Raw genomic sequence first — 26130 nt, 5'->3', positions numbered from 1 at the left:
GGCAGCACCCTGTGAGCCAGGGGCCAGTTCTGCAAAGATCTCTGGAATGATGGCATTTGGAAAAGCAATTGTCCTCCATCCTTTGTGAAGTCCTCTCTATATTGCATCAACTTTATGGCTGAAGTAGTTGTCTAGAGGCTTAGTGTGCCCCTGCTGTATATATTTTATATCATTTGGCCTGGACCAAACTGTACAGGCAATGCCACAGAAGGACTCTGCAGAGCTGGGGTCTGCTGTACATAGGACAAGAATACATATACCTTATTTGCCAGCCCCAAACCCACTGCTGATGCCCCCAGGGAATCTTCTGACACTGTTGCTAGATTTGTGACAAATAGCACCTGATAGTTCATTGACTGCTTGCTTTACAATGTCCTATTTAATTTGTAAGGCTCTGAAAAAAATGTTCCCTTTGAGCAATGAGACGTAACCATCCTTATTTTCTATTCAAAGAGTAATCAGAGACATCCTGTTGCAAAAATAACAAGAGTAGACCCAAACACAGCATGCCACTAAACGCCATCCATCATTCCAGCCTGCCCACATGTCCTCCTCCCTCCTCTGACCCCTCAAGTCTTGTTTGGAAATACAAACAGCTTGAGATGTTCTTCATACTTCAGCTGCAGTGTTAAACTCATTGAGCGTATTTGCGTTTTGCATTATAACAACAGCTGATATTATTTTTCCTGCTATGAATTGTTTTTATGTCATTGACGAGGAAAAATTTCATGTGCTCACACAACCTGAGATTCGACTGAAATGGCAGCAGCTTTTCCTGGTTTCCTGTTGGATATGATTTATTCCCTTGCTTTTTAAGGTAATGGATTTAATTTTCCTGCAGATTAATTTAAATAAATCTCTAGTATTAGCTGCAGTAGCTGAGTGAGCTTTGCCTCTAGGATGACAAGTGTCCTGCTCCATTATATTGTACAAAGTGACAGTTTTGATTGCCCTTCTACGCAGAACTGCATACACTCTTGTTAAAAAGCAGCTGGTTTTATGAACTTGCAGTACTGCTGGATCTGCTGTGCTAAGCACTCATAAAAAACTTAATAGTTGTATAGGAATAGTTTTTCATCTTAGAAAAAATAAGTCATCAAACAGCATGTTCTAAATAACTAATTCATGACCATGTAGACACCTTTCAGTTCTGCTCCTGCAGTATTTTGCAATTTGCAACTATTCTCTGTACGAAGCCTTTGGCTTTGGTCTTAGCAGGGGCTGCAGTGTCCGCCTGGGAGTGGGGCTGGGATTCCTCCCTTGCTTTACCGCCCGGTTTTGTGTCACCCGGGCCGTGAAGCTTTGCACAGGCAGCATCAGAGGATGGTTCGGGCTGGAAGGGACCTCAGGAGAGCTGTAGTCCAATCTCCTGCTCACAGCAGGGTCAGCTCTGAAGGCAGGCCAGGTTGCTCCAGGCTTTATCCAGTCTTGCCTTAACAACCTTCAATATGGGAATAATATGCTATGGAATTTAATTTTATATTCTCCTTACGCAGAATATTTGCACTCTCAAGCTTGCTTTTCCTTGTGCATTTAAGAAGTGGAAGTCTACTAACTTGGCACAACACAGATAATGCCTTGGATGCTTCCAAAGAAATAAATCTTCCTGTTGTTTAATAAATATTTTTTCCTAGAATCCCATTAACCTCCTCACTCAGCAATGTACAAGGAGCTGTGTTCTGTGTATGAGCTTCCCGCTTCTTAGGGCCATGGTTGATGGTTATTGCAATTAATGGAGACAGTAATGCTTTTCCTGCTAGTTGACATTTCTGAGTGGAGCGTTGACTTTGGTCAATTTAAACTATAAGCCAAACTCCTGAAGAATCAGACCAAAAAGGGCTCCTATGCTAGCAATATTTCTCACTGGTGGCTTGTATTTATGAATTGTAGTTATAATTGCAAATATGTCAGTTGGACATTCATAAATTGATAGAAAGTTGCAACACGTCAGACTTTCCCTATTTATTCAAAAACACATTGAGACTCAAGACTAGTTCTATGTAAAGCTGAGTTTTCCACTCACTTGCCTGTAGTAGACCTACTACTACAAAGTGTAACAGAACCAGCCCATGCTGAAAAAATGTGCGCATTCAAAAAAAAAAAAAAATCCTCCTGTAATCACTGTTGATAACTCTGTGTAATTAGCTTGATTCTTTGCTTGCTAACACTAATGTAAATCAGGAATGTTTCTACTGGTGTTAGTGGAGCTGCACTGATGTAAGTGAGAGGAAATCCATGTCCTCAGCTTATGCTGAAGCCTGCATTAAGCGTTTAGCCAGCCCTGTTTTAAGCCAGCAGTTTAAAACCTCCCCAAGGGTTTCAGTACAACTTTGGTTCCCATTTAAAGATCAGCCTCTACTTAGCTGATTGGTCTGCTCCCTTGGGTGGTCATTTCAGACAGGTTTCATTCTACTTAAGTTAAAACAAATAAAACAAAAACTCCATAAATCTACAGTTCTTCAAGAATAATCATTTTTAAGAGATCAGATGCTCATTCCCTGCAGGGAGACATTCCAATATTTTGTTTAGAAAATACCTCATTTTAAAGGGACTGCCCTGAGATCTTTTTGAATGATAAAAATGTTTCTTTTTTCAGTGGGAGGCTTTCCTCTTGTTTAAACAGGGCACAATTCAAAGCAGACACCACCACGGCAGCCTTTTCAAGCATTTTTTATCCTGCTTGTATTCAGGCTTTATTATTTGAAAACAAGTAAATGCATTCCTTCCCCACCACCACCTCCTGGCTTCTTTTTTTTTTCCACCCTCTGTTTTCCAGGAGCTGTCATTGACTGTATTTGGTAAACAAGAAATTAAAAAGGCAGCTTTATATTTTTGACATGTACAATTGCTTGTAAAAATGTAGTCCTTGCCTTTTGAACAGCGGGGTATTTTTTATTTTTTTCCTGGCGTGGCCACGTCACGGAGAGGTGGGGGGGGAAAAACCTTGAGGCTAAAACATAGTTTAATGAGAATAAAACCCACATCAAAGGATGGACTAATGGAATGATATAATGCTTACTGTGTCACTTGCCCAAAGGGGATATGGATGACAGTACTTATATTTCAATTATCTATTCACTGCCTGCATAGGATGTTGATTAAATGGTTCTAAGGTATTAGAGTCCTTTTGTAGAATTCACAGAAAAATGGTGATACTGCACATTATCCTCAGATCAAAATGTGTATTAGCAGGAAATTATGTAGCTCTAACTACATATATATTTTGTTTCTTAGGGCAATAAAGAGGGTTGTTTTAATAACTCTAACATTACATTCAAATTCGTTTCAGTCGAAACGAAGAAATTGCTGGCTATCCAGCTAGCGCCTTCAGCTCAGTCCTCCTGCCCGGACCTAGTTCTGCCGCAGCTCACGGAGACATTCCTTTGCAGGCAGCTCTGTTTGGTAAATATAAATCCTGCGGAAACACTTGACCCCTCACGCCTTGCTGCTTTCCAGTTCAGCCGAGAGGCCTTTACCGCCAAATATTTATCCGAATCTTTAATTGCACGTGGGACAGTTGATAAATCGGAGTACATTGTACATCGCCCCGCGTTAGGAAACATCCCAGATGCTCATGTATAAACCAGGAGTCACGGTGCATTTGGCTAAATAGCTGCTCCATCTGCTTGTGGGGAGCGCTGCGGAGAAGTGATACGGGTTCCTAATGGAGTTGTCTTATCCTCTCATGTCAGCTCCTCGCCAGGGGGTAGAGCCCCGTGAGCTGGAGGGAGCCAAGCTATTGTACGCTAATCCTTCCATCTTTGTGTCCGATGCGAACGGGCCTCTTGGACATTAGTTGTAACCATTGACTCTTCTTTTTTAACTGACTAGCGACGAGTCATTTTCTTCAAAGGTGATGTTAAAGTGAGTTTTCCCTCTTATGCTGCGCAAACAAGCAAAACTAAAGCTCAAAGCCCCAGATCTTTTCCCCAACTTAACGCAGTGTTCTCCTGGTGGCTCTTTTTCCCGTGTCTGTCAAACATTTCAGGTTCATGTTTGTAAATTTTGGCTTAATGCAGTCGAAATCCCCACACTTTGTTCCCTGTATTAGTATTGAACCTTATCTGGTTTAACCACAACAGCATCATTATTCAGCGTGTGCCAAGTGTTGTAGGAAATGTCACCGCTCAACAAGTCCATTACGGAGCTGCCTCTGATTAGAAGCTGCTATACCCTGAGATCTGTTTACAGTAAGTCATGTTAGAAGTGCATTTCTTTCTGTGAAGGACAGAGTTTATCATGTCTTATACAAGTTATAACTTACATGTTATCAACTTCGCAAGTCAGATATAAAAGAGGTTTTTCTTACACTTTAATTAGCTGCTCTAGCACAGATGCTTGCTCTCCAGTCTTTATGACTAGAAAAACTGCATTCCTGAGGTTGAGATATGTGGAGAACCTCTTTGATATATTTTATTTAATTTTTTTTTGCTAGGGACGTAGAATCACAAGGAATATTATATTATAAATCATGCTGTAAAGGAGCATGTAAGGAGGAGTGACTCATATCGGTGCCCATGTGTGACAATAATTATGTTGTATTCATGCACTTTGATGGTATATGAAGGGGTTTTCTTCCCACCAAGCATTTGTAAAATATAACTCCAGATGCTAACTGTAGATAAACTACCAAAATAATAATGCGGAAATCCCAAAATACAACCATCCTCATCCTCTTCATCTCTTAGGTGAAAAATAGCAACTACTTAAGAGCATGCTATAAAGTGTTAAAATGATATGAATATCAAATGTATCCTTGCAATGTTGCAGAGGAATCTGCAGATAGGCAGGAAGGATCTGACTTAAATTGCAATTTGACAGGCTCGTCTGCTCGATTGCTCTTCCACCGAATGGTGTCTAGAGCCTGATCCTCCTTCCGCTGCAGACCATTGCTTCTTGTCCTGCTTTCTATGGCTGTAGCGAATAACTTCCTTCATTTTCATTGCTCCTGGGAATGTCTTTAGAGTCAGTGATCCTGTACCAAGAGTGGCTGGACTATCTTTTCTCTTTTTTTGAAGAACAGGTCGATAAATACTCTAGAACTTCAGTTTTCTCCATCTTAATGAGATTGAGAACTGGCCTGAGACTTCTTTACCCACTGCTTTCCAAACGTTGGCTGAGGGCTCAGCAGAAGCATGTGTTAGATTTAATCACTCTAAATCACAGAAAAAGGTTTCTGGAGAGACCGTATTATCCATCCTGTTTGTCAGCTGGTCTCTGGTTCTTAAATGAAGAGAGAACTGAGATTTCGAAATAAAATGAATGGATGACTTAACTGCCATGTTGTAAGGTTAGGTTTGTTAGGTTAGAGAGGAGGATTTAGTTAAAATATGGGGGACATTTTTCAAATTTACTGTAGGTTTGTCTTGTAAGCACTTTAAAAAAATATTTACATTTTCGTGGCTGCAGGGAAGCTGTGAATATTATTATTCACCCTTTCACTCCTACCTAACAAAGCCATATAACAAGGAGCGTGCTAACGCTCTGCAGGGTTGCTTGGAGTTGTTATGATTAGCATTCTGGTGTGCATAGCAAATGTAATAAGAGCATAAACATTTTATAAGTACGGGTCCTTTCCATTTTTAATTTTTTACCTCAAATGAAGTGCCGAGGCCCAGTTGGAGCTTCTGCTTAATAACAAAGGGCAGCATAAAAAGTTTTATTTCTGTCTGAACGTGGTGTTCGTAATCTGCAAGTCTCCCCAGGGTTTGCTGAGCTATCTCATCCCAAACCTGTGGTTGCTTTGGTCTCAGTCCTTGCACCCGTGAACAGTGGAAGACCAGATCCTGGCATCATTTGCATGAAGTTAGACTGGTAAAAACGAGAGCAGGATATGTTTAGGAGAAAGCTCCGTGCTGAGGGTGGGACTCCCGAGTTCTCTTTTTTTGGCTGAGTTGAAATCCCTCTTGTCTCATCTTAGCATACACGTCGCGTCTTCGTGGAAACTTTCAGCAAAATCGATGGAGCCAATTTTGATTTACGCAAGCATAAAAAAGAGAGATGTGTCCCTTTCAAGCTGAAATGATTCTTTTAAATTAGCCGTGTTTGTTTATGATAGTTTTAAAGTCCCTCGTTCTGGCAGGGGAGACAGAACATCTGCAGCTCGGATTCTCGAGGAGCAAGGGGAACTAATTGCCTCCAATTTGGTTAAAATACAGTGTCGATTACGCTTTTATACAATAGTGATACACGGGCATGACAGGGCAGCTCCATGCATGGGTTGTTTCTTCATTGGGAGAGAAATGAATTGACACAGACACGGGATATTTTCTCCTAGTCTGTATTTATTTACCTAAGTACACTTCTGAACAAGTACATTAGATAGCAAAGCCAGAGCTGGATTGGCAGTTTAGTGCCAAAACTCAAGAAGGCAACTCCATGACGAGACCCAGCCAGCTATACGTGTTTATCCATTGCTGAGCTCCATGTATGCCAAGTTCTCACTCTATGACATTCCTTGGGAGATTTAGCCATCACTCATTGAATCCTTCCCCGTTTCCCTGCTGATGGTCCGGATGTCATTCAAAACCGCATCCAGGTTGGTGCTGATGGGCCTGGCTGAGCCCTGTGGACAAAGGAAAGGTATTAGGGGCGATTCCGTTCACAGAGATTTGCATTTTAAAGAGGTTTATTTGAGGTTCAGGTCAGTAAACTCTTCATCTGGAGACACAATGCTATGGTGTTGAACTCCTGATTTAAGTGTGCTTAAATGCTTCCCATTAACCCAGCTCATTAGGCTTTTTGGGAACACCTACAAGTTTCATACCTCCTCCTAACACAGAGTTCCTCCTCAGCTCAGATTTTGTCTTACAAGTTGGTTTTAAAACTTTTCTACTATTTTCCACACTATTTTTTTTTACATTTGGGGAAAAGTACTGTCCAATCTGAGATTATCAACATCTTTGTCCTAGTTATTACCAGAAGCCAAATCACAGAAAGCCAGTTACAAAAACATAAGCAGGCAGAATTGCAACAAGCGTGTTCTGGCAATCGTAAAAATTGTGGTCCCCAGTTAAAGGGGATTTGATATAAAATTCAATACCTGTAGTGCATGTAGAGCCCGATCTGCCACAGCAGCACATTTTTGGGGATGAGATACCAGACACTGACAGAATGTAGATACTACTTCTCAACCTGTGAAGACAAAGTTAAATAATTCATTAAGAAAAAAAACCTGATTTGACAAAGCTCCCCTGTTTGCACCTCCTAAAGGACATCTTGTCAGTCTTCAGTGGTAAATGGTAGGCAAGTGTGTGTTCTGATATTTGGAGTTGATGGGGAAAAACTGAATTCCCGATTAAAGGTGTAATTTAGTTTCACGTTTTAGTTTTAAAATACATCATCCTTCATCCCTTGTCATGAATCATGAACTTTCTTGCATGGCTGAGAGAGAATAAATGACTATCTATTAAGATCTTTCTCTACATTTTTTCCCTTAAAATAGTACCATTTTAGCTCATTTATAGGTATTCTTCGGTTTAATATAATCTTCACAAGATTAAGCCTCAGTCAGCAGGTTCTTGGGCTTTTCATAATGTTCAGTCACAATGTATCTGTGGAAGATGATGTCAAAAGTGAGAGCGTGGATTGCTTGTGTTTAGTAAAGCTTCTGACTGATGCAGAATCAGATCTACATGAAAGAAATACAGGGGTCTAGCAATATGTCCGTTCTGCCAATGCTAAAGCTATTTTTTCCTTTTAATTGGAAAGAAATATCTCTCCTTGAGACTAATCCAATCTGTAATTGAAAGTTGTAGTTGAATATAAAAATATTTTGTCAGTCACGCTTTGAGCCCTTAAAAAAAAGACATGCTGCCGGAAAACTCTACTAATTAGGGGTCATAATGCATCATCGTGGTAACCACTTTGATTTAAAATTTCGCATATGAGTGTGGATGTTTTTTCTATCAGGTACATCCCCAGTCTGTCTGTAGGACTCTTCTGGAGTTTAATCTAGTGTCTTTTGAAAAAAAATCAGAATCATTTTAGAAAGGTCATCGCGATGAAGCTACTGATCCAGGCAATGTTGTTCCAGTTTCAGTTTCCATTAGTGGTGTTGTTATTAGTATAGAACTTTTACAGCTGACGATGGTCATGAATATGGTTTTTATTACTAAATATATAAATATGCAGCCTGAAAGGATTTGTGTGGAAAGTTAAAATTTAATTTCACTGTTGGTAGATTGCCATCATTCAGTTGTCTGCCATGATTACTGATTGCTTTTGAATGCTCTGTGCCTTACTTTGAGCTTAGAAGCTGTATGAGTGTTTTTTTTAACGTCCCATCAAAAATAATTTCAGGGAAGCTACCGTTGCTATTCAGGGCAAAATGTGCCTTTTACAGCCTTCTGGCTCATTTTTCGCAGTCAGCTGACTCTACGGCACTTGCGCCAGCAGACGACCCCACTGCTGGTTTCAGGCATCTGTCCATCTGGGGAAGCAGAGCTGGAAATCACGCAAATGCAATCCAGATGCGTGCTTGGAGGAGATGGGCCTTCTTCCCCGTTACCTAAGTCGTAGGAGCAGGAAGGCTTCTGTATAGTCATATGTTGTTGCGGTGCGTAACGTCCTCAGCTCCTTGTGTCTCTACCAAGTGGGATGGGATTGCCTGGTGTAACTGCTGGGGTTAATGGCCTGCCTTAATTTTCGTGGTGGATCTCTAAAAGCTGCCGAGGAAGGTTCAGCAGTTCTTGGTGCTGATCTTTAGAGAAAGAAATAAAAATTTTTAAAAATCCCTTGGCTGATGCTCCAAGCTGAGGGAGGTGATCGAGTCATAGCTCAGTACCATATGACAGTCACGGTGATCACAGGCTCAGCTCTTACCCTGGGACTGGTTTTCGGCAACCGTTAGTGTTGTCTGGCCACAGGAATTGCGAAGTTGCCAGGAGATGAGCAAAACTGTAAATCAGCAGCTGGGGAGAATGATGGTTTTCTGCACAGGGTGAGGTGCGTTTGTGCTGGGGATCTCCATGGACATCCTCCCCTCTTGAAATGACCACGGGCTCTCGCGGCCATAGAAACCTTCAAAGGGATGTGACTTGCACTTCAGTTTGTGTAACCTCTCGTTGCTGTTGGAAAAATGTAAAAACTTCAGGCTGATGCTTTTGTCCGAGTTTGTAAGTGGCTTCAGAAGCCTTAATAACTTACTGCTGACCTGGAAAAAATTAGGGAGAGGAGGGGGCTTCCTCCAGCAGCCTTGTAATGCCGAGTAGTCTGGGGACATTTTTAGTACCTACAGATTCCAGAAATAATAAGCAACTTATGATGCTTACTCCCAAAATCTGATTTTAATTATGGCTTTGGAACAGTGTTCATGCACTGGACTCGTATCTTAGCCCGTGATGGCGAAATGAAATTGCAGAGATGAGAATCACACTCGTATTCTTTGTCTGCCAAATACCTTCTTCCAAGCTCCCGCTATTTTCAGCCCATCCGTGCGTGAGGTTCAGGCTGTTCCTCTTCTTACTACAACAAATTGTTTTGACACTATATGCAGATAGAATTTGCGCCCAGAGTAGCAATATTGAGATTAATCTGAGCTGTCAATCTCACCTTTATTGTCTCGGCACTGTTTACCTGCCACCGTGGAAGATGCCGAAGTCAGGGATAATTTAGGACTGTTTCTGTGGGCAGCAGCAGCAAACGAGCGAGGGGAGGAAGCGTGGTGGTCTTGCTGAACCTGTGTCTTGAACGAAACAGAAAACTTGCCAGATAGAAGCAAAACCAGCTTTTGCCTCACCAAAAAATAAGTAAAATTGCAATTAAAGGGTATAGTCTGTGCAGAATATTTGCCGTTATTAAAATCCCATGCAGAGGAAAGTGAGGATGCGTATCTTGGCTTCGTTTGGATGCAGAAATGACTCCTTTTCTTCCCACCTTCCTTCTTCCCTGCCCCAGCCCATGCCTGGATGTGGAGGACGTGTTTTAGGGAGGTGCCGCCTTGGCTGGAGGTGCTCGGGAGCAGCGGTGCTGTGCCCTGCCTCTGCGCTGCCTGCGCTTTGGCACTTCATTCTTCACCATCCCTGTCCTGTTATTTTAGATCATCACCCTGCGTTTGGCAGAACAGATCCCTGGCCTTGTGGCTCGAGAGACAGTTGTCAATAATAATAAGATCTAATATGAAATAATCAACCAGGAATTTAAATGTTTCAATCCATTAAGGTACCCTGTGCATGCTGCAGCAAAACAAAAGAGCATTGTTGTTTTGCCCTTTTAGAAATGGGTGATGTTTCTATAAAAGGTTTTTGACAGACAGGGAGAAGACAGAATTTGGTTTATTACCTTTTGTATTAGGCTTTGAATCTAATTTTCAAATATAAGCACTTACGCTTCACCTGAAAAATATGCAGGCAATCTTAAATGGACACTTACATTCAGGCTTACGCTTTTATGTAAATATGGTTTGCGTGCCCAATTTCCCATTAACACAAGGTCACAAATTAAGTTTCTTATATATTTACATAACATCTGAACATGAATTGCATACAACTGCTGATTGCATGAATGCGCCTATTCAGGATTCATATGGGCTTTGTGTCTATATATGAGTGTCAATATATTCACAGAGATAGGTTGAAGCATTAGATGCTGATACAGGAATTTTCCATATTTCTAAATATTGATAGGTTTTAAGAGGGAATTTTGTCTAGCTTCTTGATTGTTTTTTCCAAACAAAATTTTCTTTAAACTTTTTCCCCTTTTTAATACTGTTTTTTAAATTGTGGTTCTAACTGTACTTTGACAGTCATCTTCACAAAATGTTTTGCCAAAGAGCCAAAGACAGCATAGAAAAGCAAGTGTAGTAGTAATGCTATTGATCTTTATAGACATTAAGCTTGCTAATGCTGCTGTGAAATAGGTAAAATAGTACATTAATTTTATAGATGGGCAAATGCTTTAATTTGTTTTCCCCTCTCCATTTTTCCAAGTAACGCTGTGAGTCAATAAGTACTATTATCCATGACTCTGGAGCCTGTTAAATAAATATATTTCATGCACATGTGTGTAAGATCATTATACACATATAACTAGCTCCTCTGTAAGTGGCAACTAGATTTGGAGATTATGCTATTGCACATGAATTAAAACAGGCTGCTGCGTTGTCCAAAGTTTCCGTCAACGCTGTGATGAGTGAGGGTCCACATGGATGCCTCATGGTTGTGTGTGCAAGGGATGCCTGAATATCACCCACATGGGATTCCTCCTGCCTGCTCCCTCTTTGCCCCCACAGCTCTGGGCTGTCCTTGAGCGATCCTCCCCAGCCTGATGGACAGCAGCTCTCCAGACACCTCTGTGTCAGCAAAAGCTTGAGTTGAATGAGGAGAAACCTGGGTCTCTTTTCCTGCTCCTGCTGCTCCTCCTCCTCTTGGCTGCTCTCAGTGGAGTGTGACTGGGGAGGGTCCGTCTTGGGTGAACTCTATGGGAGAGAAGTGTCAGCCCATTTTCTTTGGATCAGGAAAGGTTTGTTTATTCACTATTCAAGCTGAAGTTCTCTCAAAAGCTTTTAGTTGAATGTGAATGTCTTTTAGCAGTGTTATTAGGCAGACTTCGGCATGGGCATTCGCAATAAGGCAGATAAGAGGGACAAGGCAGAACTACCAGTTTTTGGTTTTCCTTTAGGAGGTGTCCTATGTGGTGACATATTGGGTATTTTAGAGTTGAAATTTGAAGAGAACTCCTTTGGCACTTGTAGTATTTTTCCAGAGTCTGATTTTAATCAGCCAAATAACTGAAACCAACTCCTCCCAAGAATCCATCGTAAAACCTAGTTTCTTACTCAATATGTTTGCTTTCTGAGCTAGCTCCTTGGCCAGTTTTCCAATGGAAGATTGCCTTTTTTTTCCCATGGGACCGATTCCCTTAGCTTAAGTGAACGCCCAAGTGAAATGAGGCTTATGTACCAGCGGCTGTCATCAGCCTGCACTTACTGCATGATGGTAAGGATGGTTAAGGATGAAGGAAACCAGCAGAGACCCCGCAGCCGCTTTTGACCACCACGTGAGAATTCCCTGGCGTTGGGTTACCCAAGACTGACGCTCCTGTGATGGCACGAGGCTGCAGTGGGAGGAACTGCGTGGACGTTAGGTGATGGGGCAAACCCAGTGACAGCTCGGCATCACAGCCTTTCTCCTGCTCCAGAAGGGGATCCTGATCTCCTGTGCTGCCTCAGTGAGATACAGGCAGCCGGCAAAGGAACGTGCATCAATGAGCCTCACACCGCATGCCTGAGTTTTGACAGACCTAATGTGAGCATGGAGATGCATAATGGTCCCTAGAAGACCATAAATTAGTAGAAACCAGAATACCCCTTAAAGTGCTGTGATTTAAGCCTAGGGTCAACCTTTTCTTCTTAAAATCCTGAGAGTCACTGAAGCAGAAAAAACTGCACCAGTGACTGAAATCTCTCTACCTTTTCCTCAAATATTCTCTCTTTCCCAGTGAGGAGTTGCTTATACTTCTCCTAGACCTTATAAACATGACATGTTTACATGAGAATGAGTTGAATTCTCCTCTACCTTATGTCTCACCAAGAAAGCAAGGTCCTAATTTCTTATTGCTGTGTCTTTGTAATGCCAAATAGTATTTTAAGGGGCAGAAATAACAAAGCTGAATCATCAGATCACAGTTTGAGTTTCTGATCTCAGTTGGAGTTTTAGGGGCAGGCACTTGTAAGTCAGACAATTACTCTTCTAGAAGAATTTTACAGTTCCTTGGTTCTTAAGGAACCACTGGAGAGAAGTAGAAAATGCAATACTTTCAGGATGTCGAAAAGGAATATAGTTCAACTGCTTATGAAGAACAGACATCATTGACTTGATGCCCTCCCCTGAGATCGTTACGACTATTACAGACACTAATCAAACTGCCTCCAGGAACTTCCTTTTAAAGAGGCAAACAGAAACAAAACTGTGTGTTTTCATCCACCAGGAACAGAACAACTTTGAAGGTCTCAGTCACGTAACTTCACCCTTCCCTTTTGATAAAGTCTCATTTTATAAAGGTACTTTTCCGATCCATCAGTTGGACGTGAAGGGCTGGCACCGCAGGGCTATCGCTGCCGCAAGGAAGCGACGTGGGAGAGACGCGATGCTGAGTCCGACCATGGAGGGAGGGCTTTGCACCCCCAGCCTTCGCCTTCCCTTCCCATTAGAGTCATGAAGGGCTGGTGTCTGCCGCTCCGTGACCAGCTCATGGTGCGTAGCGTTCGTCTGAATTGGAGACGTGTAGACGAGTCTTCACTCTTGATTAGTGAGAAAAGCGCTCGTTGAGTTAGGTCAAACTGCGTCCTCATTTATGTCTGTGAGCCCCGCGGGAGCAAACGTGGGTAGCCCGGCCTCGTGGGGTCATGCTGGTCTTTTGTCGCCTGGAGAGTGTGTATTGTGTAAATCTGGTGTTTACCATCTGACTGTATTTTATTCAGGAATCAGTCAAGATAGATTTGTTTAACCAAACCCAGTCAGGCTTTCACTACAGAGGGGCAACATCTATGAAGTACGGCATTTGTAGTCGGCGTTGAGACAGTTTATGGTACAGACTGTGTTTTGCTGCCTTTCTGCAAAAGAGCACCGATAGCTGCAAAACCAGAGGGTACGGCACCGTATGGCTCCTTTCACAGCACGGCTCCTGAAGACAGTCTCAAATTTTATACATCTCATTGTCAATGGATGGTAATGACGTACCCTGCCTCTGTTCCTGATATATTAGTAACACCAAGACTGGTAATGCCGGAGCGTAAATGTGCTCTGTGCACGCTCCATAACCTAAAATCAGTTGATGGTTTTGAAAAGCTGGATAAAATGACTTAGTCAATTTAATTTAAATCAAAGGCAGGTCTTTCGTGTGAGATTTGCTCATTTTATTTCTTCCAGTTATTTAGGATCTCCATACCATATTGGTCCAACAAAGGTCTTAAAAATCAAAATTTGAACGGTAGGATTTTTTGCTGATAAAACTCATAAAATTCATCCCCAACAGCAAATTTTTCTTATGAGGGTTGGAGCAGTGCTTGCAACACGTATTTTAGGGTTAAGGATTTGGCCAGAGGGCAGAGTGATCATAGAATACAAAGGCTGCATAGTTTTCAATTACACAAAACGTGTAAAGCTGAACTTCATGCAGAGACATTTGTTGCAAGCACACATATTTTCTGCTCTTATATGGATGACTAGAAGTGTGTATTTAGCCACATGGGTTATTAAATGCAACTCAGTTAATGGCATTTTCCTCCCTTCCAGAGGTCTCCCACACCACATTATTTCTTAGTGGCATTTAGTTCTCTCTTTCCATCACACCAAACACCCTCGAACAAGCACACCTAAAGAGGTCTCCACCGGTAGCAAACGTTGATCTGGTGCAAGGGAACACAAATAACGGGTTGCATCATGGTGCTGCCTGTGAAGTGTGGTTTTGGTAGCCAAACAAAAAAATCCTTGTTCATCGTATTTGGATGTTTATTGCGGAATTTATTAGCAGAAGTTTACATAGGTTCAGCCACTTTCTTACAGGTTTTAACAGGAATTTCCAACCTTCCCTGAGCTCTTAGCTGATGTGCAGTAGACATCAACAGACATAATTTGCATCTTTGTTGTTTGCTACTTTCAGCCAAATCTAAAATATCTTCAGTTCATTCCAGTCACACTTAGAAGATAATAAGTTTTCATTTTGGTTCTGTTGCCAGAATTGCTTTGGTGTGCTACCCCTGCTTAGAACAGTGCCTAAGCTAAATGGGAATGTAGAAAATTCAGCTTTTTTCAGTAAAGCCAAAAAATACTTTATTCCTGTTGACATAATTTCAAAATGATTGAATGTACTTGTTTTCTCGTAAGTGCTTCCTAATTTTGTGTCTAACCCTGTTGCATTTCAGTCAAAGAATCCCTTGGATAATTGCAATCAATTAAATATCTGACAAGTTACAAGATTCTCATTCACTCTGAACCCTGAGTGCTTTTTCCAGAGGTCAAAATTTACCAAGATTAAAATGAAAAAGAAAAATCTGCTGGAAGCAGAAGTTCTCTGTAAGGGCTATTTACATATTTGTTGAACACAGTGAATATATTTGGTGAACGCAGTGATCACAAGAATAAGAATCACCTACCGCTGCAATCTGCAGCAAGATTGTCTTAACTTTTTAGGATGGGGAGTCAAATGGGAAAATTTGGGCTGAGCGAGTAAAAAAAAACCAAAACTCCAATCTTAATTTGTGGGAGGACGTAGAAGGAGAGGGGCAGCGGTCGTCCTTCAAGAGAGACTCTTCTGCTCAGCGTGTCTCCTGCTCTCTGCCCGCAGCCCCCTGCTCGCCGTCTGTTTTGCCGCCTCCTGCGGAGTCCCGGGAATCGCCCTGCTGACGCTGGGAGTAAACCCCCTCACCGGGGCCCTGGGAGCCTTCAACATTTTCTTGTACACGTGTTGTTACACACCCATGAAGAGAATGAGCATTGCCAACACGTGGGTGGGAGCTGTCGTCGGTGCCATCCCTCCCGTCATGGGCTGGACTGCGGCTACTGGTAGTCTTGATGCTGGTGAGTATAAACCCCTTGCGTCTGGGTGAGCGGTTGTCAGCATTGCCTTTGGGATAGCTAAAAAGACGCTCTCAAAAGGCAGTAAACCTCGCTCTTTATGCTTGTTGACCTGATACTGCTTCGAAAGCAGATATATTCTGCTGTTTGCGATGCTGAAGTCTGTTACAGGGTGGTACCGTAAGGACTGAAGAAGTAGATATGATTGTATCATTCTCCTTATGCGGGTATTTCAGGGGCAAACATGAGCTGATGAAAGACCATGTCCTATTGAATATGTGTTTAGGCCATCTTAAAAAAAAAATCTAGAAGGATAATAGTGTCTTTGGGGTTCACGTGGAAGAAAATGTTATGTAATTTCAGGATTAAAACCATACCCAGCAAGATCCAACTTACAAGTCAGGAGCTTTCAGCTGGAAAATTCCCAGATGTGTTTATTACTGTCTTTCCACAAGCCAGAAAATATCCTAGGAAGATTAATTTATTGGTGTATTTCTTAATTGCCCACTTCTAAACTCTAAGTTATAAATGTTCCTTCCCCCCCTCCTTGAAAAGCAAACGAAGATTTCTATTTTAGTAACTGTGAACCGTTTTTACATCCCTCATAAAACACTGATCTCTTCAGCAGCTAAACTCTGACACAATTAGGGCTTGTTTTTCCTGCCAGCTAAAAGCTTAAGAATCAAAGTGGGTCCACATAGTTATATTCTGAAGAAACTCATGAAGTTCAATTAACAGGTCTGCTAAGAATTTTTTTAGCGCACACTCATTCCACAGTGTGGCATATTTAAGGCTTGAATAATACTTTCAACAACAAGGCTTTTAACCAGAAATTATTAGAATCTGTGCAAAATCCCTAGCACGCCATTCTTCATTTATGCTACGCACTTCCTATAAAAATCGGTCTGAATTGGCTTTGTGTATGCATGTTCTGATACAGATCTAGTCCAGAGCTAGGATGAAGGGTTTTGTGTTTTGGTTTTTTTAAAATGTGTGTGCTACTTCTGTACAAACATTTACTTGTCTGAAAGGTCTTTTTATATTTAGACCTATAAATGATATGTATGTATATGTATAGTGTCTCATGTTATGGAGTGCATAACAGACATCATTACAAGCTCTGTATTTCTAAAGAGAAGAGAATGAATTAAAAACGCAAAATGTGTATTTTTAAGGACTGTATCATTCTGGCTGCAGTTGTTTAAACCTTGGATCTTAGTTGTTTAGAGATTCCTGCGTTGGTTTTGGCATCTCGTTGCAGAGTTGATGCTAGAAGATGACTCTCGTGCCCATGCTGCACCTGCAAAGTCCAGCCTGGAGGAGCTGGAGCGGAGAGCTCTGGCTCACCAAAAGCCCTTGCTGTAGAGGCTGTCACAGTTCAAATTTTCACCCCTGGTTTTAAAATGGCAGCTAAACTGCTGCAGTTAAAGCCCAGCACATTAAAGTAAACTGGCATTGATTTTCATTATCTTTAATTTGTCAAGTTACAACTTGCTCTTTGAGACCTATTTCGCAAAGAGCCAAGCTGTCCCCGCGCGGCGGCAGAGCAGGCAGCAGAGAGCACCATCTTTGTCCCAAGCAAGCTCTTCCTCTCTAATTTGCAACTGAGATGCGGTTACAAGTCCCTCTGCCAGCTCTGCTGTGGAGGAGAAAATCTCTGGCAATGATGCCATCAGGGAAAGGTGATAACTTAAAACCATCTGAGCAGACCTTGCCAGAACATGATGATCTGCACTGGTGCGTAACCTGATGTTGTATTGTTTGTTCTGGGTAGCTAAACCTTTCTACAGTCACCTCCCAGTCCGTGTCAGTGAGGCCAGGCAGCTTGTTTAATAGAGAAAGAAATGTTACTGAGGCGGTACTGGTCTTTGTAAAGAAGTACACCTGGGGAGAGTCCTGCAAATGGTGACCCGAATGTAATATTTTAGTGCATTTCAGTATTTAAAAAAAGAAACAACTTTAAAAAGAAAAGAGACAAATAGGAGAAAAGGACTTCATTGTAAACTCTGATTTTCAGTGTTAAGCATTCTGCTATTGCAAAGGAGAAGAGAGTTCAGCATCTGGCAGCATCAGACCCGCGCAGAGCACAAGCGTGCATCCGCGTGCATACATACACGACGTGCAGACCTGCATCCCTTCCCTAACCAGGCTGCCCACAGTTGTTGAACTCATTAATAATGTGTAATTAGCTTGGAGACTTAACCTAGTTTTAGGTAGAGGTGTGAAAATGCATTTGCACCTCGTTTTAAAAAAAAAAAAAAAGATCATTCCACTCAATAACAAAGAGGAATGTGAAGGAAGGGAGTTAGAAAACTAATGAGAAGGAAGGTTCTCACCGCTTAACTGGTGTTTTTTTGAGTTTACATTTTCCTGTGAATTTTCTCTCCTTGTAATCTTCTCACAGCAGCCACATTGTTGTACATGTGGCTGGTCATAGGGAAAACAATATTTAAGTGTAGACCTTTCATTACCGTTTGAGGGGGTTAACCAAGTTACACCGTACTGTGTGGAACCTAGGACAGCCGTGTCTGCACTCTTCGGTAATGTCAGGGGTTCCGTAACATCACTGGCGTGGTTCAGAGCTAGTGCTGCGAGATGCTCTTGGTCGTCTGAGAGAGTTGGAGATGATTCCTAGTTTCCAATTCCAGAGATAATAACAAAGTGTCTCAGATTGGAGCAGCCTTGTTTTAATTTGTCCTCATTTTGTTTATAACTTTCTTATTTCAAAGATTAATACCTTGACAGTTTCTTGCACAAGAAATGAATATCGCATATTTGCAGATAAAAATCTGGGACCCTTTTATTTCTAGTGATGCAAACACTTGCTGGCATTTCTTGTACTACACATCTTTTGCAGATGTTACGGTGATTCCCAGTGATGCTTGCTTCCATTTCTGCCCCTGACAGGTAACTTTAATTATATGCTCTTAAACCTGATTGCACATCCTGCCCCCAACCCTAGATTTTGTGCCAACGTAATTTAGGGAAAACCTCACATTTCAAAAGCGAAAGATAAGGTTATCTCTGGGAAGATGCGGAATTCTTTGTTGTGGGTTTGGGGCTTTTTGTGTTTTTTTTTTTTTTAATGGCAGCTGTTTGAAACTGATGAAAGATCGGGAATGTTAACATTTCCTCGCTGGGGGAGCCGAGTGCAGGTGAGATGGTCAAAGGTGCGTGATAAATGTAATTTATCACGTGGCTATCGCTACCACGTATCTGGTGTATTTATGCAGAACTTAACTGCCAGCCTGTGATTTGCAGTAACACGTTTGCTTCCTTGAAAGCAGATTTCATTGCTCCTTTGTGGTACTATTTATTTCCAAAGAGATTTGTTTTTCTGGTAAATCTAGACACTCTCAAATTATTTCTCCTGATTTTACAAAGGAAGGACTAGCAGAAAAAAAAATGAAATTCATTTAAAGCCTTAAGTGATAGCACAAAGACAGGAAAAAGAGGCAAAGCTCAGCAGAGTGTCCTGTTCTGTGCTGGATCCTCCTCCTGTGCCGGATCCCCATGCAGGAGAGCTCCTGGCTGTGCCACGCTGCTGTTGAGCCTGTGTACAGACGTCTTTAGGAAGTAACAGAGCTATTTATTTTGGCATGCGAGAGGCACAAGGTATACATGCTTTAAATTACTCTTGTGTTGCTGGTCTTTCTCCCCAGACTAATGCTGCAGCTTCCTTGTTAGAAACGTTTGCTGTCCATTTAAACTTGTTATTTCTAGTTAGCAGAAAAACTGAATCTGGGGTAAATGTTTCCAAGTGCCGTAGCCCATATTTTGCCTTATACATTTTGCCCTTCTTCCACCGACCTTCCTGTGCTTGTGCAGTGAGGGCTCGATCCCAGCCGGCGAGCGGTGTCGGTGTCTTAGAGCGGAGCAGCTCAGTGCCACGGCGTTCATATAAACCACCCAGTTGGATGGAAGTGACAGGCAGGGGTCCTCAACATAATGTGCTTATCAGTTAAGGGGATTTATTCTGAGTAGGTGGCAGTGGCATAGCAGATAACAGCCCTGACAGTATAGCAGACATTACAGACCCGTGGTGGCCTGGAGCCATAGGTATTACTGCACCAAAGAATGTTTATCTCAAGAGACTATTTAGTTTATCTCAGATGCTCCACTTCTGGTCTCCCTTTCCTGAAAGACATCTTGTACTGATTTTCATTCATTTTCCGAAATTTAAATAATTCCTGGGGCTATGGAATTTATAGACTGAGTATCAATTGTAATCATGTGGAGGCTGATTTTTAAATTGCCTTTACTTTGTAATTCAAATTGTGTTGTATGGTAGACATTAATTATGTCAGCCAACATCTATTTACAAACGGGGATTTAAAAACGGGCAGTTCTTATCAGCTAGTGACATTTGGCAGATGGATGGTTTCAGCAACAACAAAAAAAAGAGAATAGGGGAGAGGGGGGGGCTGCGCCCAACCTGTCAATGGCTGGAGTCTCTCATACCTTCCCTGGCGTAGCACTTGTCTGCCGGGAGGAGGGAGAGCAAAGCAACAGCTTAATTGCATGCAAAATAAGCTTGGAGAGCTTTGTGTCCCTTCCAGTTAAGCACTTTGAGCTTTCAAAGCCCCTTGATGTGTGAGCAGGTCTGGGAGCTCCGCCGTCCTGCCGCAGGACCAGAGGAGACTCCGGCTATAAACTCCCTGTAGTAAACTCAGGTTTTCGGGGTTTCACTTCTCAGATGAAAGACAGCAGAATTTGTGGTCTGTTCCAGAGGAAATAGAGATATTCATGTCGCTGACATAGGAGAATTGGAAGCTGGGGGCCCAGGAGTGTGCTTTGTGGGGGTAAAAACTGTAAAAACCGAGGCAGAGGGACAATGCGAGTAAGCAGCTGGTCTGAATTTAGGACAAAAGCCAGCGGGCAATTTTTTTTCCCCTTTCCATCTTCACGAGAGACAAAAGAAATGGCAGTTCCACCGCTGGGGCACCTGGGGGACCGACCCCACGAATTCACAGGCACCGTGCCCTTACCCGGTTCTCCGCCCCACGCCTGGCTGTTGGGGCACCGGGAGGAGATGGGGCTGTGCAGCAGCCCCCGTGCCCCGGGTGTGTGACACAACACCCGCAGGAGAAGCACCGGTGCCCTGGGTGTGTGACACAACAACACCCGCAGGAGACGCGTGATAGGGGGGTCTGCAGGAGGGACTCCCACCCTCGGGCTACGTGGGAGCCCTGGAGGGAGCCTGGAAGAGGCAGTTGATGGGGTCCCCTGCGTGGCTCTGCAGGTTTGCAATCCTCTGCTGAGTCTGGTCCTTTGGCAAATACTTCCTAAACATCTTTGCACATAACGAATGGACCGTATTTTCATCTTACCCGACAGGCTCACTTTTTTTATGGCATTTGTTGCTGGGGTTAGCTAAGACGAATTATGTACGGGTGGTGTTGTTTTTCTCAACCTTGCCTGTATAATGAAAGGTGTTTCCCTGTGAGGCTTTCGGCTGTAATAACCTGTTGTGTGTCATACAAAAAGTGTGCATGCCTGTGTGTATCCATATGCATACAGCTTTTCTCCACGTGGCGAGCGTACCTGAGGACATCTGGTTTCCTGCTGTTAAAGGCAGTGGCCAGGAACACTCCCTCGAGGTGAAAAACCCCACTGCCAACTTCATTTCCCATTCGTGGTGGACACCAAGGATCGTCCTTTTGTTTTGCAGACAAGCTGTACACACGGCCAACATCCCCTTCCCTTTATGTGCTGCAGCAGAGAAGTCTATCGCAGCCCCGCGACGCTCCTGTTCCACAAGCCTTTTGTGCCATCCTTCAAAAGAAACAGCTATTGAAACCCATGACCATGAAGCTTTTGAGTTTTCCAGTGTTTTCCTCCTCGCCCTTCGTTTACATGACCGTGTAACCTTGAAGGCGCACAATTAGGGCCGCGCGCGGGGCTGTGCGTGCCCGCGCTGACAGCCGGGACCATTGTTTGCAGCCCAGAGACCTTGTGCAAAGCTTTAGAAGCGATACTTCTCCTTTTTTCCTTCTCAAGGCTGCTTAGCCGCTCACGCGGCATCTGACACAAGCGGTAGCATCTGCTTTTGTTTTCCAGTGGAAGCAGAAGTGCCGGTTGTTTTCTTGCTGTGGTGCTAATATAGGAAATGCTCCAGTGGTAAAATAGAGGGGAATTGCATCAGTTTGGTTAAGGTTCGTGACTAGATAATTCCCAAATGTCTTTGTGTTTGAGAGGGCTTCATAATCACAAATTAAGATGTAAATTTTGTAGAGCTAATCCCTTTTCTACTTCCAAAGACAATGGGAAAAATTAAATGGTGGGTAACATTTTTCATCAGGAGTGATTCTATTAGGGCAGTATCTTGAACACTTGCAATTGGAGGCCAATTGATTTACCCTAATAGTCATTTTCCATCACCAAAACAAGCTGAAGGAAAGGCAGTAATTATTGCGTCTTCCAACTCTCCTTCACAAACAGAAAATGCCACCGCCAGCTTAATAAACCAGTCCTTACGTATCGGGACACTAGAGCTGTGTTATGGACGTGACTCTGCAAACCTCTCTGAATATTTGTACCAACTTCCCCAAACAATCCCTTGGGTGTTGCATTGAATCTGCAATGGGCAACGAGGCTTTGACGAGACTTCAAAATCCTTCTTTACCCCCACAATTGCTGCATAGTTAGAAATCTCTGGGGAAGACTACTGTGTTAAACTTGTGAACGAGCACAAAAGAAAAGGTAGAAAATAAAAGCTTTGGGGATGTATCCAGTACGTTTCCTGCAATCATAAAAATCATGCAGGACCACAGTGAGGAGTTTTAGACTGGTTATGTTAAATTTCCTGTAGAAAAGGTGAAAAATGCGGTCTGAGACAGCGCGGTTGCTCACAAGCAGGTGGATACAGCTGGACCAAGTCAAGTCTCTGAGCTCTAATCTACCTTGTCTGGATTAAAGAGGAGTAATTTGTTCAACATCTTTTAAGGGAGCAGAGCCAGTTGTGTGCTATCAAGTAAAACGGTGTGTGGTGTTTCCTGACTACGATCCATTAAAAGGCTGAGCTTAGACTACCAAAGCCTTCCCCTCCTGACAGCAGCCAAACTCATACCCGTTTCTTAGAGACAAAAGGCCGGTGCTTTCCTCTAATAAGTCAGGGAGCTACCAAGGTCTGGAAATAATTTTAAAATTCCTTCACATTATTCAAGGCAGAAGAATTACTAAAATTGTGCTTTAAGCAAAACAGCATTCTTAGGTTGCCAAGGCAGTAAACACCAGCTTTGGGAAATGCAGTAAGATTTCAACATCTGTTTTGGAGCTGATATTTTAACCATTCCATGTTTATTTTAATGCCTGGTTGGCCACTTCCCAGTCATACATATGCAGCACCAAAGCAAAGACAGAAGGAGCGTGTCCGTTCTTGAATTGATACTAGAGATCAGCTCCCCCTTCCTTACCTTTTTTGTTTTATTGATTAAGTAAATAGGTGTTTGTCCTGTCTAGAGCTTGACAGTGATAGGAGAGGTTTGAGAACACTATGTAGAGGGAGGGCACCGTGTATTGTCTCAAGAACAATGAGAAGGATCCGAAGAAAGAATAAGTCATTCATCTCCAGCGTGTTTTCAGGAACACGATGTCGATACAGCAGTCTCTGTAGATAACCTTGGACACGTTTGCCTCGGCTTGTGCAGACAGGCCCACATTCATCTGCCTGCCCGGGCTGGTTGGACTCCAGCTGGCCCCGCTCCAGAGGCTGGTGCTCCCACCGACACACGCTGTGCTCCAGCCTCGGACCTCTTGTAGCTCAAGTCCTTTTCTGCCCTGGAAGAACTTGCCTTCAGAAAATTTTTGGAGAGTTTCAATTGAATCGTCCCAAACTATTGTGCCTTGTGTAAGACAGACAGCTGAAATAATTCAGCTGCGGGTGAAATCATCGCTACTGCTCCATGTGCCAACTGTACAACGTATAAAGCGCTTTGATGATGAAAGGTATTGCCAGCATGAAAGAGGCATATTTCAAATCGCTGCTTAAGAGAGTGACATCCTCAGCACGAGACAGTCAAGCAGGAGCCAAACATTACTTCTGCCCTTTAGTGGATGAGAAAATAGGTTTGCAGTCCTCAGGTTGCTTTACGTGAATGAAACAGTTTGCTCAGAACGATGCTACCGGCATGATTTCTGTTTGGCACTGATGGCTCGGCAGCTGAATGTGCCCGCTCTTTCTTGAGCAGAAGATGTATAGGCTTGAACAGACTCTGTATCCTTTACAGGACATGAGATGTTTGGGGGACTCGCACTAGGGTCTGGAGCTTTTCGTCCCTGGGTCACCGGCCCGGCGCAAGCCCAGGATGGCCAGGACAAGAAGCTGTTGCTACCTGATTGCTCTGCTCTCCTTTCCATGTGTTAGCCAGTGATCAGAGTTCACCTGACCCTGCAAGGGCTTACACCCTAAACACCATCTTCCAGTTTCCTGCTCTTAGGTGCTCTTCTTAGCAGAGAGGCCAAGGACTCAACGGGCTTAGGCGCTGGCATTGCTCCCTCGCCTGAGATTTGGACTATCCAGCAAATGAGGTCATCATAAATTGCTTTAAAAGGAATAAAACGTGAAATTTTAATCAAAGTTTAGAGGTACCACATGGCCGCCTTGACACCGTGAAGAGCATAACTTCAGAGGGGCATGCTTCTTCTCTTGTAATTCTGAAAGTTAGACTGGCAGCTGCTGCGGATTGCAAGCCCAGAATCACTAGTTGCTTTTGGATCTCACAATTATTTCCAAGTCTTACCCAAATTTATTGAACCTTAAAATGCCTTGCCAAGCAGTTTCCGAATGACTGTGGAATTTAGTCTTGTTTGTTTTAGGAAAAGTGCAATTTATAAAGCTCCAGTATTTCACTAGATAAAAATATATTTACAGAAGGCAAGAACCATTTTCTAGCTTCTTCAATGCCAGTTGACATTTTGGCTTTATCTTAGATATTAAAATAAAATAAAAATCTCATCTTGTTCTTGTTTATTAAAAAGAAGATATATTGCTATTTAAATACTTCTAAAAGAATTTAAGAAAAGAAATAATAGCTTAACCTTAAAATTCACGGTGAACGGTAAAACCTGTTATTTATCTTTAACTCTGTGGATGCTATAGGACCTGCCTGGTTCTCTGCAATCCTGTAACTTTTGAGGTGATTTAAGCTAGTCCAAAGTGATTAAACAATAGGAACTCAACCAAAAAACATTTTATACCTATTTTGCACACAAGAGTGAAAGAATACTGGAAACCTGGGTCCTGTTTGCCTTCAGACTTCATTTTTTTTTCCAAAATCAAAGAGGACTCGTCTGCCAAGTTACCAGGATTTGTAAGTGTCTGCTCACAGCTGTCCCAGGTTCTCACTCTTGGAGAAGTGAAGAGTTTGGAAGTGGTCATAAATGGGCTAAACTTGCAGCTATTAAAAATTTGGCCAAAAAGGCCAAAGAGTTTGGGATGTCCACGAGCCAGGTACTTGCAGTCTTGCAATTCATAAATACTTGCGGAAAAGCTGAGGGATCTAATCTGAATTTCTGTCGGTCTGCCTGCGCTCAGGTTTTCCACGTGGAGCCGAGGAGCCCGAGGGTTGCGGCGTCCCTGGGTGCTGGCTCTCTCCCACTGCCAAAGGGAGCGCGACGGCTCTGCTCCGACGGCCGGCTTTGCTTTTGCGAACTCTCTGCCGCTCCATGTGTTACGGTTGTGAACAACCTCGTCTGGTCTTCACTTAATTATAAACTCCGTAGAGAAAAAGGAGATTTGCATTGATTAAACCGAGTTCCCAAACTGCTGGGAACTGCACAGAAGCAGCAGCGTAGACTCCGCACTATTTTGAACCAGGTTGGTCTCCAGAGTTAGTCTCGCTGTAATATTGCTTAAAAACACTGCTGACCTAATTATGACATAGTTAACGTTCATCTAGTAATTAATGAGTATTACAGTGTCTGCTCTGGGCTTGACAGGATTCCTACTGTGGGCTCATTCGATGCTGAATCGTACTGTACCATGTGCTGTGCTTTGCGAGTCATCAGTCCTACGTGACACTTAAAAATCTCTGACAACCCGACAGTCTCAGCCCGGGCAGAGGAAATTACAGGATGTCCCAGGCACATGGGAAACGAACAAAAAGATCGGGTCAGTTAAAGTCCTCATAATGGGCTATTAAATTGTTTTACTGTTCAGCTTCTCTGTAAAATATCAATTATCTCAATGGTTGTAATGTAATCAAAGTAATTAAATTCCAAAGGCTTGCATGTAAAAACCAGAGCTTTGTAAATGGGAATCCAGCCTCAAGTAGTTTAGTTGGTCTGTTTGTGTTTAAAAGTTTCTCCAGATGACTATTTTTTTTTTTTTAATGGTGTTATAGTTAGAGAACTGTTAAAGGTTTTTGTGTGTTTGAGGTTTAGGGTGTGTTTTGAGCTTGGCTGCACACAACGTTTGAACAATTGAATGAGCAAAGCCCGCGTTACAGCTGAGACGCAGGGACGCAGCACACGCCAGATGAAAAGCCGGCTGGTCCGTAGCCGTGGGAAGCAGGGACAGCCTCGGAGTCCTGGCCCTGGCTCCATCTACTTAGGTCTCCTCAGCTGGTGGATAATTGTAGCTTACCTTTCCCTAAGTTCTGAAAAATGACAAGCT

At 42.8% G+C, this 26130-nt stretch overlaps 1 protein-coding gene across 2 annotated transcripts in view; it reads left to right on the top strand.

Moving 5' to 3' along the window:
- The window catches only part of COX10 (cytochrome c oxidase assembly factor heme A:farnesyltransferase COX10), a 107015-nt gene that overhangs the window by 75648 nt on the left and 5237 nt on the right, over nucleotides 1-26130 (top strand). For both annotated transcript variants that reach the window (XM_075169811.1, XM_075169810.1), the window contains exon 6: nucleotides 15286-15518. In XM_075169811.1, coding sequence (XP_075025912.1) covers nucleotides 15286-15518 — 233 coding nt within the window. The remainder of the gene's footprint in view (nucleotides 1-15285; nucleotides 15519-26130) is intronic.

Source organism: Calonectris borealis, chromosome 20 (assembly GCF_964195595.1).
Source record: "Calonectris borealis chromosome 20, bCalBor7.hap1.2, whole genome shotgun sequence".
NCBI lineage: Eukaryota > Metazoa > Chordata > Aves > Procellariiformes > Procellariidae > Calonectris > Calonectris borealis.
This window is presented reverse-complemented; position numbering and strand designations above follow the sequence as displayed.